This window comes from Callorhinus ursinus, unplaced genomic scaffold (genome assembly GCF_003265705.2).
Source record: "Callorhinus ursinus isolate GAN/ISIS: 27379988/994484 unplaced genomic scaffold, GSC_fseal_2.0 scaffold76, whole genome shotgun sequence".
In the NCBI taxonomy this organism is placed as follows: domain Eukaryota; kingdom Metazoa; phylum Chordata; class Mammalia; order Carnivora; family Otariidae; genus Callorhinus; species Callorhinus ursinus.
The window spans coordinates 2,683,119-2,698,136 of NW_027397138.1; the positions used below are offsets into that span (position 1 = coordinate 2,683,119).

The window sequence follows — 15,018 nt, forward strand, 5'->3', positions numbered from 1 at the left end:
CAGGCCCCTCTTTACCCTCCTTTTCTGATCAATGCTGAATTAAAAACAGATACTTACAATAAGTGACTCATTTAACTTTTTTCCTTTCAAATTCAAAATTCCATTTCTCACTTCTATTTTCTATTGGATGCAAATCATCATTTACTACTGATGCTACTTTGATAACTACTTTGACAGGAAGGTGAAGAAAATATTATCAAGCACTTACCTCCCAGCATAACTGAGGGATACTTAGGATACAAAAACTGCACGTAATTATCGTAGACAGTTTGGTGAATTTGGACATACACTCATGTTACTGTCACCACAATCAATATAATAAGCATACCCATTACCTCCAGAAGTTTGTGTTCCCTTTTTTGCTTTAAATTTTTTTGTGTGGTAAGAACACTTAGCATGGGATCTACCCTCTTAAAATTTTAAGTGCATAATTCCTTACTGTCAACTATAGACACTGTTCTAGAACTTTATACCTGTCAAACGACCACTGCAGAATGTGTGGTGGAAGAGCCTTAAACCCACTACCCAGAGGCGGACGGACCAAGCATGTTTTTAGGGAGATAAAACTGGCCTAGAAAGGTTAAGTGATTTGCTCAGGTCATAAAGCTATTAACTGGCAGAGGCTGGGACTAGAACCTAGGACTCTTAGCTTTAAATTCAGTGCCTTTTTGACTAAATTGTATGTACTGTTTATGACTAAACACTATGTTTTTCAGTATCATGTTGTAATAAATTTCAAACTTAATGTGTGTCTGAAAATGCATCACCTCCCACCCCTTAAGCCTGTGGAGTCTCTTGTTCTTAACCAGGTTAGGCCTCCCCTGTCAGCAGCCTCTGGATCACCTTGGGCCCCTCTCTATCCTTGTCATGCCAAATGCAGTCAGGCAGCAAATTCTGTCCCTTGCACTTCAACTTCTTCTAAATCTCTCCTGTGCTCTCCATTTCTATTACTACTGTCTTGGTCCAGCCTCTTACCACATTTCTAGAAATCATTCACCGTCTCTAATTCTTGAGATTTGGAGATAAAGTAAACAGTCAGCAATCTCAAGAAAATCATAGTCCATTGGGGGAAACAAAAATCAACAGTTACAACACAAGAGTAGCAATCAACATCAGTGGTATGTGGTGGAGGGTGCTTAACCCAGCCTGGGGATGTCAGGATGGGCTTCCCGGGAGGTGGGGGACCATCAGACAAATACTGAAGGATGAATGGAAGCCAGATGGAAGGCAGGGATGGAGAAGGACCCAGGGTAAAGAGTGTAGGGAAGACTCTGGGGGCGAGAGAACGCACGCCCAGCGAAGCAAGACGAGTCTCGGGTGGCCAGGGCTCGGTGTGTTGTGAGAAATAAGGTTGGAGAGTTTAATGGAGCCCATCCACAAAGAGATTTATATGAATTTCCCCAGGGCACTTACTTCTACAATTGATTTTTTTTCATTTCATCTTTAAAGATTTCAGGATTTATCTGTAAAAGAATAAGGGCACTCTTTCTTTTTTTAACATAGCCAGAATACCAATATAAGATCTTAAAAATATTAGCAATTCCTCAATATCATCAAATATCCAGGAAGTATTCAAATTTAAAAATGTATCAGGACTATAATGAATGATTTTGTTTATCTGAATTGGGATCTAAATATGGGGACTGGCTCATATCTTTATAAAGCCCCTCTTTTGTGTGTGTTTGTGTGTGTTCTACGTAGTCTACATACATCATCTCATTTAATCCCTGCAACTGTTCTCTTCTTTGCGGAATGAGAAGTTAAGTACATAACTTTTCACAGTCACATTCCTGGTGATAGGCAGTCTGATTCCAAGCCCTTACCCACCGTGCTATTAACCCCTATGAGCCGAACCCTGGAAGGTTGTTCACACAGTGGAAAAAGCTAGCGTGGGATGACCTAATGTGGAAAGGATGCATGTCCAGAAGGAAAACCTGATTTGTCCTCAGCTCTATACCACAACCCCTCAGGTGATTCTATTCCTGTTATTAATATTTTTGGAGTTTCAGAGTTGGGGGGGCGCCTGGGTGACTCAGTCGGTTAAGCATCTGACTTGATTTTGACTCAGGTCATGATATCAGGGTCTTGAGATCGAGCCCCATGTTAGGCTCTGCACTGGGCATGGAGCCTGCTTAAGATTCTCTTTCTCCCTCTCCCCCTGCCCCTTTAAAAAAAAAAGTTTCAGAGTTGGACATGACCTTAGGGGTCTCATAGTCCAACACCAACCCCATCACTGAACAGATGAGAGAGAGAGAGAGAGAGAGAAAAAAAAAAAGACTCCCAGAGAAGGGAATGGACTGGGCCCAAGTTATCCAGCTCCTAAGAGCAAAAGAGAAGACTGGGAGAGAGGAGTACAAATATCCTCACCCTGAGGACAGTGTTACAAGTCTCCTTTCATCTCCAGTCTTCTCTCTCTCATTTTTTTCTTTACAATTTATTTGATGAAACAACAGCGTTCTTCTGTGGTTTGTCCCAGTTTGGATTTTGCTGATTGCATCCCTGTTGTGTAGTTAACATGTTCCCTTAAAATGGAACTTTCAAAATGTAAAGAAAATGAATATACTATTATGAAAAAGGAGTAAACTGTTTTTATTATTTTCGGAGCATTTAGATATTAAAACAACACACTCTACTGCAAAGCTTCCCTCTAAATGAGATTAATTTATCGAGCTCTAAATGACTTTTGGCTTTATTAAAAATGCCAATTTTATCATGAAGTACATAACAAAAATAGTTCTACACTGAAAAAGAGAAAAAAATAAAACACTTGCAAGATTCCTAATACATGGTTCTTGTTGCTTTTATTACAAGAGAACGAAAATACTCTCCACAAACACTTCCTGGGAGCTAAAGCTATTTATATACAATTCATTTGTTACCTTTTCTGCACAGCAGTGCATTACCTAGAGGTCTCTAAGAGCCTATGAAGAGAATTTGTGTCTAGTATTCTCTCCTTCCATATTGAAACTGTGCGATGTCAGTAGATTCCTTATTATTCAAAGTGTTACTGAGTCTATGAGGTTAAGAATGGTGCGCTCTCTCTCTCATTCTCTCTCTCAAATAAATAAAATCTTAAAAAAAAAAAGAATTGTGTAACTATACTTTAGGTGGCTTTAATCAACCTTTGTATCATAATGCCTTTATTGGGGATACCAGCAAAGAAACAGTTTTTTAAAGTTATATGTTTAAATAGCAGTGAAATCATTTTCATGGGATCATGTGAAAAACAAAAGGAAAATGATCATTAATTCATAACAACTTTTCTACACTTAATTTAAAGCTACTTGACAGTCAACTCTGTGGGAGACAGGATTTGTCTTTTGCATCACTGCATTTCCTACAGAAACAAGCAGAATAGCCGTAGTCCTAATATATGCTCAATAAATATATGCTGACTTTATACAAACGGCCACTGAATTTATGAGCCGATACAATTATGGGAGACCTTCACCTTGATATTGACTCATTTGTTCTCCAAATACTTATTTTCACTTTTGTATGTCAGACGCTGTGCTGGGATAGGTGATGATTGGAAGCCATGCCCAGGTTTTCCCTACTTTTAACAATGGTTTAGATCATATAACATTGAATATTTAGGTGTGATCCTCAAACCTAAAGACCAGAGACGTGGGTAGTAGCCATGGTGAGCTCGTGGAAAGGAAGCCCCTACTGGATTTTGCTAGAGGGAGAAGAGAATATACTTTTTGTAGAGAGTTGAAAACCGTAGTTTTTCTAGGACAGGGCCCAGGTTTATTCATCCTTGTGTTCCTAGGTCCTGGCAGATTACGTGGCACGGGTTAGGTGCTCAGTGACAAAAGGTAACCAAAAACAGTAGCAGCCTTCACTCACTAGGCGCCTCCTCTGAGCTAGGCAGGCCCTGTTCTAAGCTCTTTACATGTGTTTTTTAAATGGATTTTAACTTAAGGGAAGAGTATGAGCTCTGGAGTCAGGTTGCCTGGATCTGAACCTGACCTCTGCTGCCCGGTAGCTGTGTAATATTGGGGGAAATTACCCAACTTCTCTGTGCCTCAATGTCCTCAAATGTAAAAAAAAAGATAATATTAGTACCTACCTTATAAAGTGGTTGTGAGGAATCAATGAGCTGAGATTTGTTAGGCCCTCAGAGAGCCCCTCCTGGCCCATGGGGAGTGTTATTTAAGTAGCAGGGTTACTGGTATCCCCTTTAAGCCTCATCACAGTTGTATGAGGCAAGTGCTAAGGATCCCACCCCCATCCTAGAAATGAGGAGTCTGAGCAACTTGCACAGGCAACTTCCCCGAGCTTAGGTACCTCCTAGACGGTTGGAGGCCTGAGTCTGGGCTCTCATACTTCTCGCCGTAAGGTACTTGCAGTGAAGCCAGAGTCTCCCAATGGCACAATGAAGACCTAAGGTTTGTGTTTGTTACAGCATCACGCAGAAAAATGTCAGAATTAGCAGCCTGGTAGGTTATTATCTTAGGGGAAAATACAGAAGGGAAAAGAAGGGAATGAGAAGGAAGGTTTTTTCCCCCTTTTGTGTTCAGGGACTCCAGATCTGCCTGGAAGAATGAAGCCCATTATTTTCCATACCTTGTTCAATTCTTTTTCATGATTTGGTTGATCTAGGGTCACTGAAAACAGCTCTTTCCTTTTCCTTTCTGGTTCTTTAGTAGAAGGTGAATAAGATGATTCAAGTCTACAAATTAAATAATGTGAATAAAAATTAACCTTAACTTGGTAAACTCTCATGATTATATTGTTAATTTACACTATTGTAGGTTGCAGAGATAGATTATTACTTTATTGGAAACATTTGTAGTTCCAGATTGCAAATTCTAATACATTCAGATCCCCTAAGTAGTTACATGTTTAACTGAGTGCAAACGGTTTGAGTGAAAAACAAAAGGTAGCAATTAATATGGAATTTCAATTATGTCTTGAAAATTGGCAGAATACTGGGTTTGCATATGTAGATAAGATTTTTATATAAGACTGTTTCTTATAATAAGATAGCTTGGGAACCCCTTAAAAAAAAAAGGAAACACATCTAACTTGCTTGTGCATCATGGAAAGGAACCATGTCAGGAGAAGTCTGAGGGGAGCAACTACTCCATAAAAGTGACCCAAAGTGACTAAATCTGACAGTCTACCCAGAGAAAGCTCAAATACATCTGTTCTTTGGCTGCTTAATTTATAAAATGGAATTGCCAGCACATATGGATACCAGAGGGGAAAAGCAGAAACTAGTATAAAAGGTACAATTTCTATAGGAAGTTTGGAGAAGTACAAGCAGGTTCACTTCTAGATCAGGAAAGCTGATAAATGAAAAATCATTAAAACAGAAAATAAAGATAGCCAGGCAAGGACAGTAGCATGCTGTCAAGCATTCTATTGCTTGACTAATCTGGTCAAGTCTGGCGTTTTGAGGAATGTGTCTACCTGTAAGTGAATACAAGTTCAGATTTCCAAAGAACTTTTTAAAAGGTTCCATAAATCACAAACTTAAACCACACAAAACAAAATCTGAGCAATGATAGAGAAATAACTGATGTAAACATTGAAAATAAAGGGATCTTTTAAAAGGTGTAAATTTATAGTGATATCTCGAGGTACTTGTATCTAGACCGGGTGGCCTTTCTTCTGATTATCAAATATATGTGTTAACTGTAGAAAACAGAGTGTATCAGAGTATATGCTGCTATAATGTTATCATCGAGGAAAAAGCATTGTTGGCACTTTTGTGTATATTAATTGTCTTTTTTTCTATGTATGTGTGTATAAATACATACATGTTTTCTATACAGTTAGAATGTACAGCACACATTATTTTTCAGCCCGCTTTTGTTTCCTATTCAGTAATATAGTGTGAGCATTGTATCCAATATTCTCCTCCAACATTATTTCAGAATCAGTCTTAAATTTTTCTTATTTGCTTTTATTTGAAAGGGGTGAAAAATGACATTTCCTATTTTTCAATTCTTCCTAAGCAATTTCAGGGAGTGGAATGCTGAACTGATTGGGAAAAAACAAAACAACAACAACAACAAAAAAACAACCTCATGATTGTCTCATAAATTTCACTGAGCGACTGGAACAAATGTCAAACATCAATGTGGACAAGTTCAAAGGAGAAAACAATAATTATGCTAATATAACATGCTAATAATAATATATAAAGGAATTATCATTTGTCATGTAGGAAAGGAGTTTTGGAATTATTTTTAGTAACTCTCAGAACGTATCAGCCCAAGGTGCTTCTGTAGCTAAAGAAAAAGGAAAAGGAAAAGCTAACAAAATCTTAGCATTATTGAGAAAGGTTCTGAAAATGAATAAAAGCATTACTATGCTACGTGTATAAAACTGCACTTAGGAGCCTGGGCTACTTCACCTTAATACAACTGGAAAGAAGAAACAGAGTCCAAAGGAAAGAAATCCAACCAGTAAAGAGGCTAGAATCACCTTCATATGAGAACAAACCAAAAGGATGAGAAACTTTCAATGGGAAAGAAGAAGGCTAAGAAGACTAGGCCCAAAGTCTGAAATACAATGGAAGCTATGAAATGATAAATTATCTGTCTTTCCATCAAATAAGAAAACTACAGTTTGGAGACCAAAACAGACACCAACTTAAATAAAGAATGGCATTAGGCACAACAACAGAATTGTATTGGCCAAAAATGTGAATAACTGTGAGATTTTAGATGAAGTCATGTCTTGAAGGAAAGTTGGCAAGGTCTGGAATTTAGCACTGGCCTTGTGAGACAGATCCACAGAAAGTACTACAATGCTCTTCCATAAAACCACAGCTACACATGGCGTGAAAGGTTTGCTTTTCTAGGATATTTCTTATGTTCTTAGGCATATACATCCTTAGTACAAAGGCATTTCTCATCAACTCACCACGCTGGCGCCTCATATTTTCCCAATAGATTTATTAATCATCATTGATGATGATCTATAGCTTGCATATGGAGCACTCTATAATGCTGACTGGCTAATAGGCATTCTACTGTCCTTTGTGAGACATAAGATAGGTCATTTTTAGGAAGCTAAATTTGCCATTTGTTTAAGTGTAGAGCTCAAAAAAATTCGAGCAGGTTCTACAACTTTAAAGAAATAATCATTGCCTTTAAAACAAGGTAATCATCTTTCAACAAAATATCCCTTACCACTTGGTTAGTCAGTTTTTAAAATCCTATCATTGGCCGAAGGATTCAAGTTCCAACGAGAATTTGAACAGCAATGAATGGTTCGAACAGTCAGACTTTCTACTCACAAGCATAAATATTTCATAATCCTTAGCAGTTCCATTTCCCTTGTGGTTCTGGAATACACAATATCTGTCTGATTTTTAAAAGAGGAAAAAAATCTGTTCTAACAAAACCCTTAATGGAACTGACAAGGTAGTGAGTATGGAGACCAAAAGAAATACAACATTTACAAGTGAAAAAGTTAGTAACAGGTTTATAGACAATCAAAATAAAAGCATTTGAAAATATGGAATAAATCTTATCTATCAATATATACAATTAAATATCAGCTCTATACTACTTTTTTTTTTACAATATCCTGAAAAATAAAAGTTCCAAGAAAATATCTGACTCACTGTGATACAAAAGTATCCATAAGTCAGAATATGATACAATTACCTAGGTAAGTAAACATTCATTTTGAAGATGAAATAATCATGGATTTTATTTTTAATACCAAATGTTATCCAATAATTAACAGCATGTTAATACAAAACACATAGACTTTTAATTCTAGTTTTAAATATAAAACTCTTAAGATATTCAGACATCGTGTCTTGAACCGTTTCTCTCAGGCTGCTGAGAATAAGAATATACCTTTTTTTACTTTCTTGAGTATTTTGGCACTCTCCTATTTTTAATAATTCTCTGTGCAGCTGCAATCGTTCCATTTCTATAATTCTCAAGAGATCATCACGTGACTGTAACTCACTTTTCACCTCTGAGAGTCCTGCTTCCATGGCCTACATAAAAACATCAAACAGGTCCAGGGCTCACATTTGGATATCATGATTACAATATATTTAAAAACATTTAACCTCTATGAACCAGCCTAATTCCAGATTAACTGGTGTCGAGTCCTTGGTTGGCTCTGTCTTACAGAATTTCATTCCTTCATTCATTTACTCAACAAATATTTGCTGAGTCCTCATTATGTGCTCAACGCTGAAGTTACAGACATAGACTCTGTTCTCAGCGGGCTTATAGTCTAGTGATAAGGAATAATCATTAATCACACAAATCCGGGCACACTGTATGTAAATCTGAGGGAATCATAAATGTATGTAAAAAATATTAGTTTAAAATTTGGATTAATGCCAATAATGCCCAACTTAAAGACAACAGCCAAGAAGAATCTAATTTCAAAGCTGGCCTGCACAGTGAGTTATAAACCGTGGTCTACCGCTCCACTGTTGCCCAGTAATAGCCCTACTTTATCTGGCAACTAGAAACACCAGCAATCCTGTGAATCCAGTGTTTTATTCTGTTGATAAGAGGCTTGCGCAAGTTTAAAAAGCTGTTGGGAAGGGTCCAGGCAGGAGAGAGGAGGAGTAACAGTAATGGTGTTGGTTCCTGGGAAGGTAGGTGGAGTGGATCCCAAGGCCCAAGTGGAAGAATTGCCTAAAGCAAAAGGAAAGAAGGAAGGAAGATGGAATGTAGACAAGTATATGCAACTGGATATGGAGAGAGAAGACAGCAGCTCTCTGTTGGCTTCTATTTTCCTTGTGAAGTAAAAAGATGTCACTAGAAGGAGAAGGGGAGATGGGGGCAAAGGAATGATTTTTTTTAGAGATTTTATTTATTTGAGAGAGAGGGAGAGAGAGAGCGTGCATGGGGGCGGGGTTGGGGAAAGAGGGGCAGAGGAAGAAGCAGACTCCCTGCTGAGTGGGAGCCTGATGCAGGCTCGATCCCAGACCCTGGGATCATGACCCGAGCCGAAGGCAGAGCTTAACTGACTGAGTCACCCAGGTGTGCCCATGAGAGTGGTTTTTAAGAGTGGAGGAGGTCTGAAATGGCCTGCAGTGAAATGGGAGAATCAGCTGATTGGAGCAACAGAAGAGGATTCCTGGCAGTGTTGAGTACTCATTTGAGATTTGTGACCATGACCCAATAAGTGATTTTCTCCAGCAGTATTTGGCTCTTCTCTGGGAGAGAGGTTATGGCAGAGTCCTTTCAAATCATCGGGTTTCTTCTACTGACTTATGGCAGGGAAACTAATATTTATTAAGTGTACCTGACCCAGGTCATCAAATCCATTGCCACTTTTAGTAGATGAGGTAATTGAGGGCCAGACTTGGTCCAGAGTCACAGAGCTTACAAGTGGCAGATTTTAGAAAAGACAAATCCAGGTCTTTTGGAACATTCAAAATGCAAAAATAATTTGTTTCATGCAACATTAGTGAAACAGCCCTGTAGTTTATTGGCAAAGACAGGGTGGGGTGTTATGAGGGTAGGAGGTTTCTCTACTAATAAAGGCTGTAGGAAACACTACAGACATCTTTAAAAATCATTTGTTCAGTAACTCTGTATATATCAATAACAGATTTATATATAATCCACATACCATAATATTCACCCATTTATAGTATATAATTCGGTGGACTTAGTATGTTCGCGAAGTTGTGCAGGCATCACTACTAATTCCAGAACATTTTCATCACAACCAAAATAAACCCAATACCCATCAGTAGTCACTTCCCATTTTCCCTCCCTCTAGTCCCTGGCAACCACGAATGTACATTCTGTCTCTATGGAACTACCCATTCTGGACATAGTCTTTGCGACTGGCTTCTTTCACTCAGCATAATGCTTTCGAGGTTCATCCATGTTACAGCATGGATCAATATTTTATTCCTTTTTGGTGATGGATAATATTTAATTGTATGAATATACCACACTTTTGTTTATTAGTTCATCAGTTGCTGGACATTTGATGTTTCTTCTTTTTGGCCATTATGAATAACACTGCTCTAAAATTTCATGTACAAGCTTTGGGCATATGTTTTCTTATTCATTAATTCTTACCCCAAAATTCACAGAGCCTAGAAATATAATTATGCAGACAGTATAGGACATATGGGTTCCCAGAGAAACTTTTCTTTTTTTAACCAAAGCCTTAAATTTATACATTTTCCAGGAGACCTAGAGACCTGGATTTGGGGGAAGGACCTTGCTGTGATACTTTAGCCCCAGAAGTTCCTGGGCTGACTTGGAAATAAGAGGATAAATACATTCCAATAGGTGATTTAATAAACTTGTTTGGATGAAGGTGTGTTTGGATAAAGTCCCTGTTTCAAACAGTGGAGGTTTTTCAGATGAGCCTAAAATTTCAAAATAAACAAAAGAAATGTGAAACAATAGATTCGCAAGTAGAAAAACAAATTGACTTGATGTGAATGTCATCCATTACTTTGGCCAATTGAAGAAGGCGCCATGTGGGTTCTCTGCCTTGCAAATCTGCCCCCACTTGAAGCTGCATGTGGGCAACTAGGTCTTCCTTCACTCAGGGAAGGGGAGAGTAAGAAGGACCTAGCTTCGGGCCAATTTGAAATGCAGAGTCACCATGGACTAGGGTTAATTAAAATTCTGTAAAATGTGATAATAATAGTTTATTTCTTTACTGTCATTAGAAAAGAATACCTATAAGACTGATATTTGGAGATACCATGTCACTAAGGAAAAAAAAGCTTATTTGTGATCTAGCTACCCCGGTAAGAGAATTTATGTCAAAATTGAAACTTTTCATAATATAAATCAATAATAATGATTTGACACGTTTTTCTAACATGAATGAATATACAAAATATTTTAATTGACAGAATTATGTAAATTGACTATAAAAGTATGAGAAAAGAAGCTTTGTTGATATAGATAAATTGAGAGTTGTTTTTTGACTTATGCAATATCCCTTTGAATTCAATGTTAATAATACTGAGTTGACACAGAATTAGTGAATTTGTTTAACTTAGATGTAGCTTTAAAATTGGCAAGCTTTTGCATAAAAGCCAAATTAATTATTTGTCACTGTGGATGCAAATATTTAGGAAAGTGACTCTGTGGTACCTGATTCAGTGACTAAAACACTCTCAAGTTTGTTTGGAACAACTTAGGTACATAAATCTACCGTTTTTTAAAAACTCGACCCCCAACATGGGGCTCGAATTCACAACCTCAAGATCGAGAGTTGCATATGCTCTACCGACTGAGCCAACCAGGAGCCCCTGTAAATCTACTTTTTTTAAACTGTAAATTTTATGACATCTAAACACAGGTCAAGTATTTCCAGTGACTACTTGGCTTCCAAATTGGGAGATATGTGGTTAAGTGTAAATACACACCAGATTTTGAGGACTTAGTATGAAAAGAAATGGAAAATATCTCATTATTTCATTAATAACTTTTTATATTGATTGTATGTTGAAATGATAACACTTTAGATATGTGATGGATTGAGTAAAATATATTACTATTATGTATTAATTTCACCCATGTCTTCTGACTTCTTTTGATGTGGTTACTAGAAAAATTTAAATTGTATCTATAGCTTGCATTATATTTCACTGCACAGTGTGGCTCTAGTACCTTACTGACCCATTAACAAGCAAACAAAAAGGTCAATTTTGGGGGGCAGAGGTATTAGAAAAATGCAGAACAATTTCTTTTTGTCATTAACCTCCAATGGGAAATGCTGCACATTTAAAACATGTGAGTATAGGACAGCACAGTAAATAAATATGTGCGATGCAATTAATACGTATACTGACACATTTCAGAGTTGTGGAAAGACAAGTGAGATGTGATTCATGTGAAAATCCAGATGCATCTGGCATTCAAGTGTGTTGTAAACTAAAGAGAATTTTATATACAACAAGTGACAGTAATTCAAACTGAAACGGTTGTCTTTTTAAATTCATGTGCAAGATGTGGAGCACTGTCACATGACAGGTTTTTGCAAAAAGAGAAGAGAAACTTCTTTCTAAATATATGTACTGGCTAAGTGATTATTTACCTCCAATGATTCCCATTTGGTAAAATATAAATTTTGTACAACAAGTTTAAGGCCCATCTGTTTAGTTAGAAATTCACCTGTAAACCTTCAAATCAGCTACCAAATAGTAAATAATTGATATCTTCTTATTCCGCATTTGCTTTAAAGCAAGAGAATGAAACATAGCTCACATTTGGAAATAAAACAGGGAAAAGGCCAAATGAAAGCATTATTTTCAGCATTTGTCTTCTACACGCATCAAAAACAAGCAGTGTTTCCTTGGGCATAGAAATCTTATCTGTTAGCTACCTTGAAGTTTCTGAACCAAAGTACTTCTTAAAGATCTTTTCATTAAAGCTTTAACGTATTTTTATGTGTCAAGCATACTCCAGAATAATTTGGTTTGTTTTTTAATACATGTGATTCTTTTGTAAAATATAAAATGGAGATTCTTAGTTTAAATTTAATAATGTTTCTAGATCCAAGAATAACTACATGATTTTTGTTTGGTGAATACAAATCTGTAAAAATAACTTTGGCAAATATTCTCATAGAAATTGCTATATAAATAAAAATAACGGTCATATTAAGATGTATCATTAACTATGAAAAACATCATAAAACAGAGTAGAAAACTGGTGAAGAATATGAGTAAAATAATATTTCAAAACTTAAAGCAAGGTTTCTCAACCTCAGCACTATCTATACTTTGGTCTGGATAATTCTTTGTTGTGGGGGTTGTCTTGTGCATTTTAGGATGTGTAATAGTATGTCTGGCCTCTACGCACTAGATGTCAATCACATCCCTTTCCCCTGTTGTGACAACCACAAATATACCCAAGCATCGCCAGGTGTCACTTGGGGAGCAAAGTCACTCCACTAGAGAATTACTGATTTAAAGGAAAGTCATAACGATTAGGGGCAACTAATACTGTTATTTTATAAACTTTGGTATAAATAACAATAGGAATATTTCACAACTGATTGACTTCTATGAGGAGCTGGGTTTTTATTTTGTTAGTATATATTCAGGAATATTAATAAATTATTATGTATGTTGATATACGTATATATCAGGAAAAGTCAAAGTGGATAACATGGACTTTCCTTAGCCCAAACGAGCTAAGGAGTCTTCTCAGGAGTGCGTGCATGTAAGCCCTTACATGGGCGGGAGGATGAGTCATATCCTGTTGGACCTGGGTCAGGAGGGCAAATCAATTAAATGATATTGCTAAAGGACAGGGAAGCCTTGGCCTTCCAGTAGTCTGAGGCCTCTAACCTCCTGCTACACGTTCAGACTCTTTGGTTGCACTTTCTCTCTTCTTATCAATAGGTGTGCCAGTGTGAGAAGTATTCGTTTAAGGCATTCACTTGGAGAGAGGGAAGAGATTATGAACGGGGAATGTTAATTTATTAATGTTTCTCAATGTACACTCTTCCTCTATTGCAACACTCTTTCTTTTAACCAGATTCTCCAACTTCCTTCCTGGAAAAATATAAAAGATAAAGTTCTGAGAAGCAGAAAGATGGGGCTGGTCAAGGAAAGCATGACAGAGAAAGTCAGTCATGCTGCCAAGAGAGGGAAACAGAGGCTCTTTCTAGAATACAGGATAAGAGTAGCCACTTCTGTTTTACAAGTGAGCCAAAGAACCAAAAGCTGAACCTCAGCCTATAAATGAGGATGTTCTTGGATGCTGTAATAGGTCCAAACAAAATTCTTTTGGCGAGATTAAGAGGAACTGATGTTAGTGAAGAAGCTGAGCCTCACCGAAGCATACAAGCAGACTTCATAACTGGGCTCACTCATGAAATACGTTTAGGGCAAACTAAAGAGAACAGAACAGAAAATAGATTTCTGGGGACCAGAACCAAAAAGACCTTGAAAAGGGACAAAGAGGACCGACTCCTCAGTCTGTGCTGGATGACCTAAAGCCCAGGGGAGAAAATGTGGGAAAGACCCACAAATACACTCTACTTGCTTATTGATCGTGATTCTGGTGCAGACTCTAGCAGTACAAAGACAGCAGCAGAATGTCTTGAAATAAACGCCAGAGGCATGACCAGTTGTCCCAGGCCCAGGGAGATGGAAAAGGAAGCCCCTGAGAGAAAAATCTCCTGAGAAGCAAGCCCCTCAGAAGCAAGCCCCTGCAAGCCCCTCAGAAGGGACCAGGTAGACTGACGGGCAAACTGAACACACGGAAGCCACCTGACAGCCTCTCGAGTAGAAGAGTAAGGGCTAGTCTTACTTACGTTATAGCAAAGCTGGAGAAAACACCATCAGTATCTCCCCTATTTCTAGACAATTTGTGGCTTGTTCAGCGCTTAGGATTTGTGGTTTAGCTTGCTTTGTTTGTTTACATCTATATTCTGATTTGTATTAGAATAACACCCCCCTCCCCACATGAAGTTGGATCTGGGGATGGAGGAGTGTCCCTCTCTTAGAAACGCCATGGAAGCGGAGAAGCTGGGAGCCTTGTGTTCGGCCCCCTACAGACATGGAGAAAGAGGAACATGGAGGAGTAGATGTTGGCAGAGAAAGAAATAAAAGAACTAGTTCCATACATAGTGCTGCAGGATGGGAGGACGAGGAATTGGCGGAAGACGAAAAAATGACCCTGGGAGTTTAAGTGGTAGAAGATCCTGAGGAATACCTTAGAGAAGTGGAAGTCTGCTCAGATAGAGGCCTCCGAAGTATATCTCAGCATGAGGAAGGGACAGAGTGGGACTGAGAATGGGCCAGCTGACATGTTTGAGTTGGTAGAAAAAGGCTGAATGCTTGTAGGTGGGAGATAAGACTAAAACGGGGGATAAAACTATAGAATGTGTCAACTAACTGGGATATCCATGAATAAGAAATATATATTTAGTAAAGAAATTGGTAATGACCAATTTTGATGTATGCTGTATTACTTTCCTGTGATGCAGAAGTAAACAAGAAAGAGTGAGAAAGAGAAAAGAAAGAAAGAAAGAAAAGAGAAAGAAAGAAAGAAAGAAAGAAAGAAAGAAAGAAAGAAAGAAAGA

General features: G+C 37.8%; 1 protein-coding gene across 19 annotated transcripts in view; it reads right to left on the reverse strand.

Annotated features, from left to right (window-relative positions):
* The window catches only part of DEUP1 (deuterosome assembly protein 1), a 196,766-nt gene that overhangs the window by 30,463 nt on the left and 151,285 nt on the right, over positions 1-15,018 (reverse strand). For all 19 annotated transcript variants that reach the window (XM_073887152.1, XM_073887151.1, XM_025893923.2 and 16 more), the window contains 2 exons: positions 7,827-7,972; positions 4,570-4,675 (listed from right to left, as the gene is read on the reverse strand). In XM_073887152.1, coding sequence (XP_073743253.1) covers positions 4,570-4,675; positions 7,827-7,972 — 252 coding nt within the window. The remainder of the gene's footprint in view (positions 1-4,569; positions 4,676-7,826; positions 7,973-15,018) is intronic.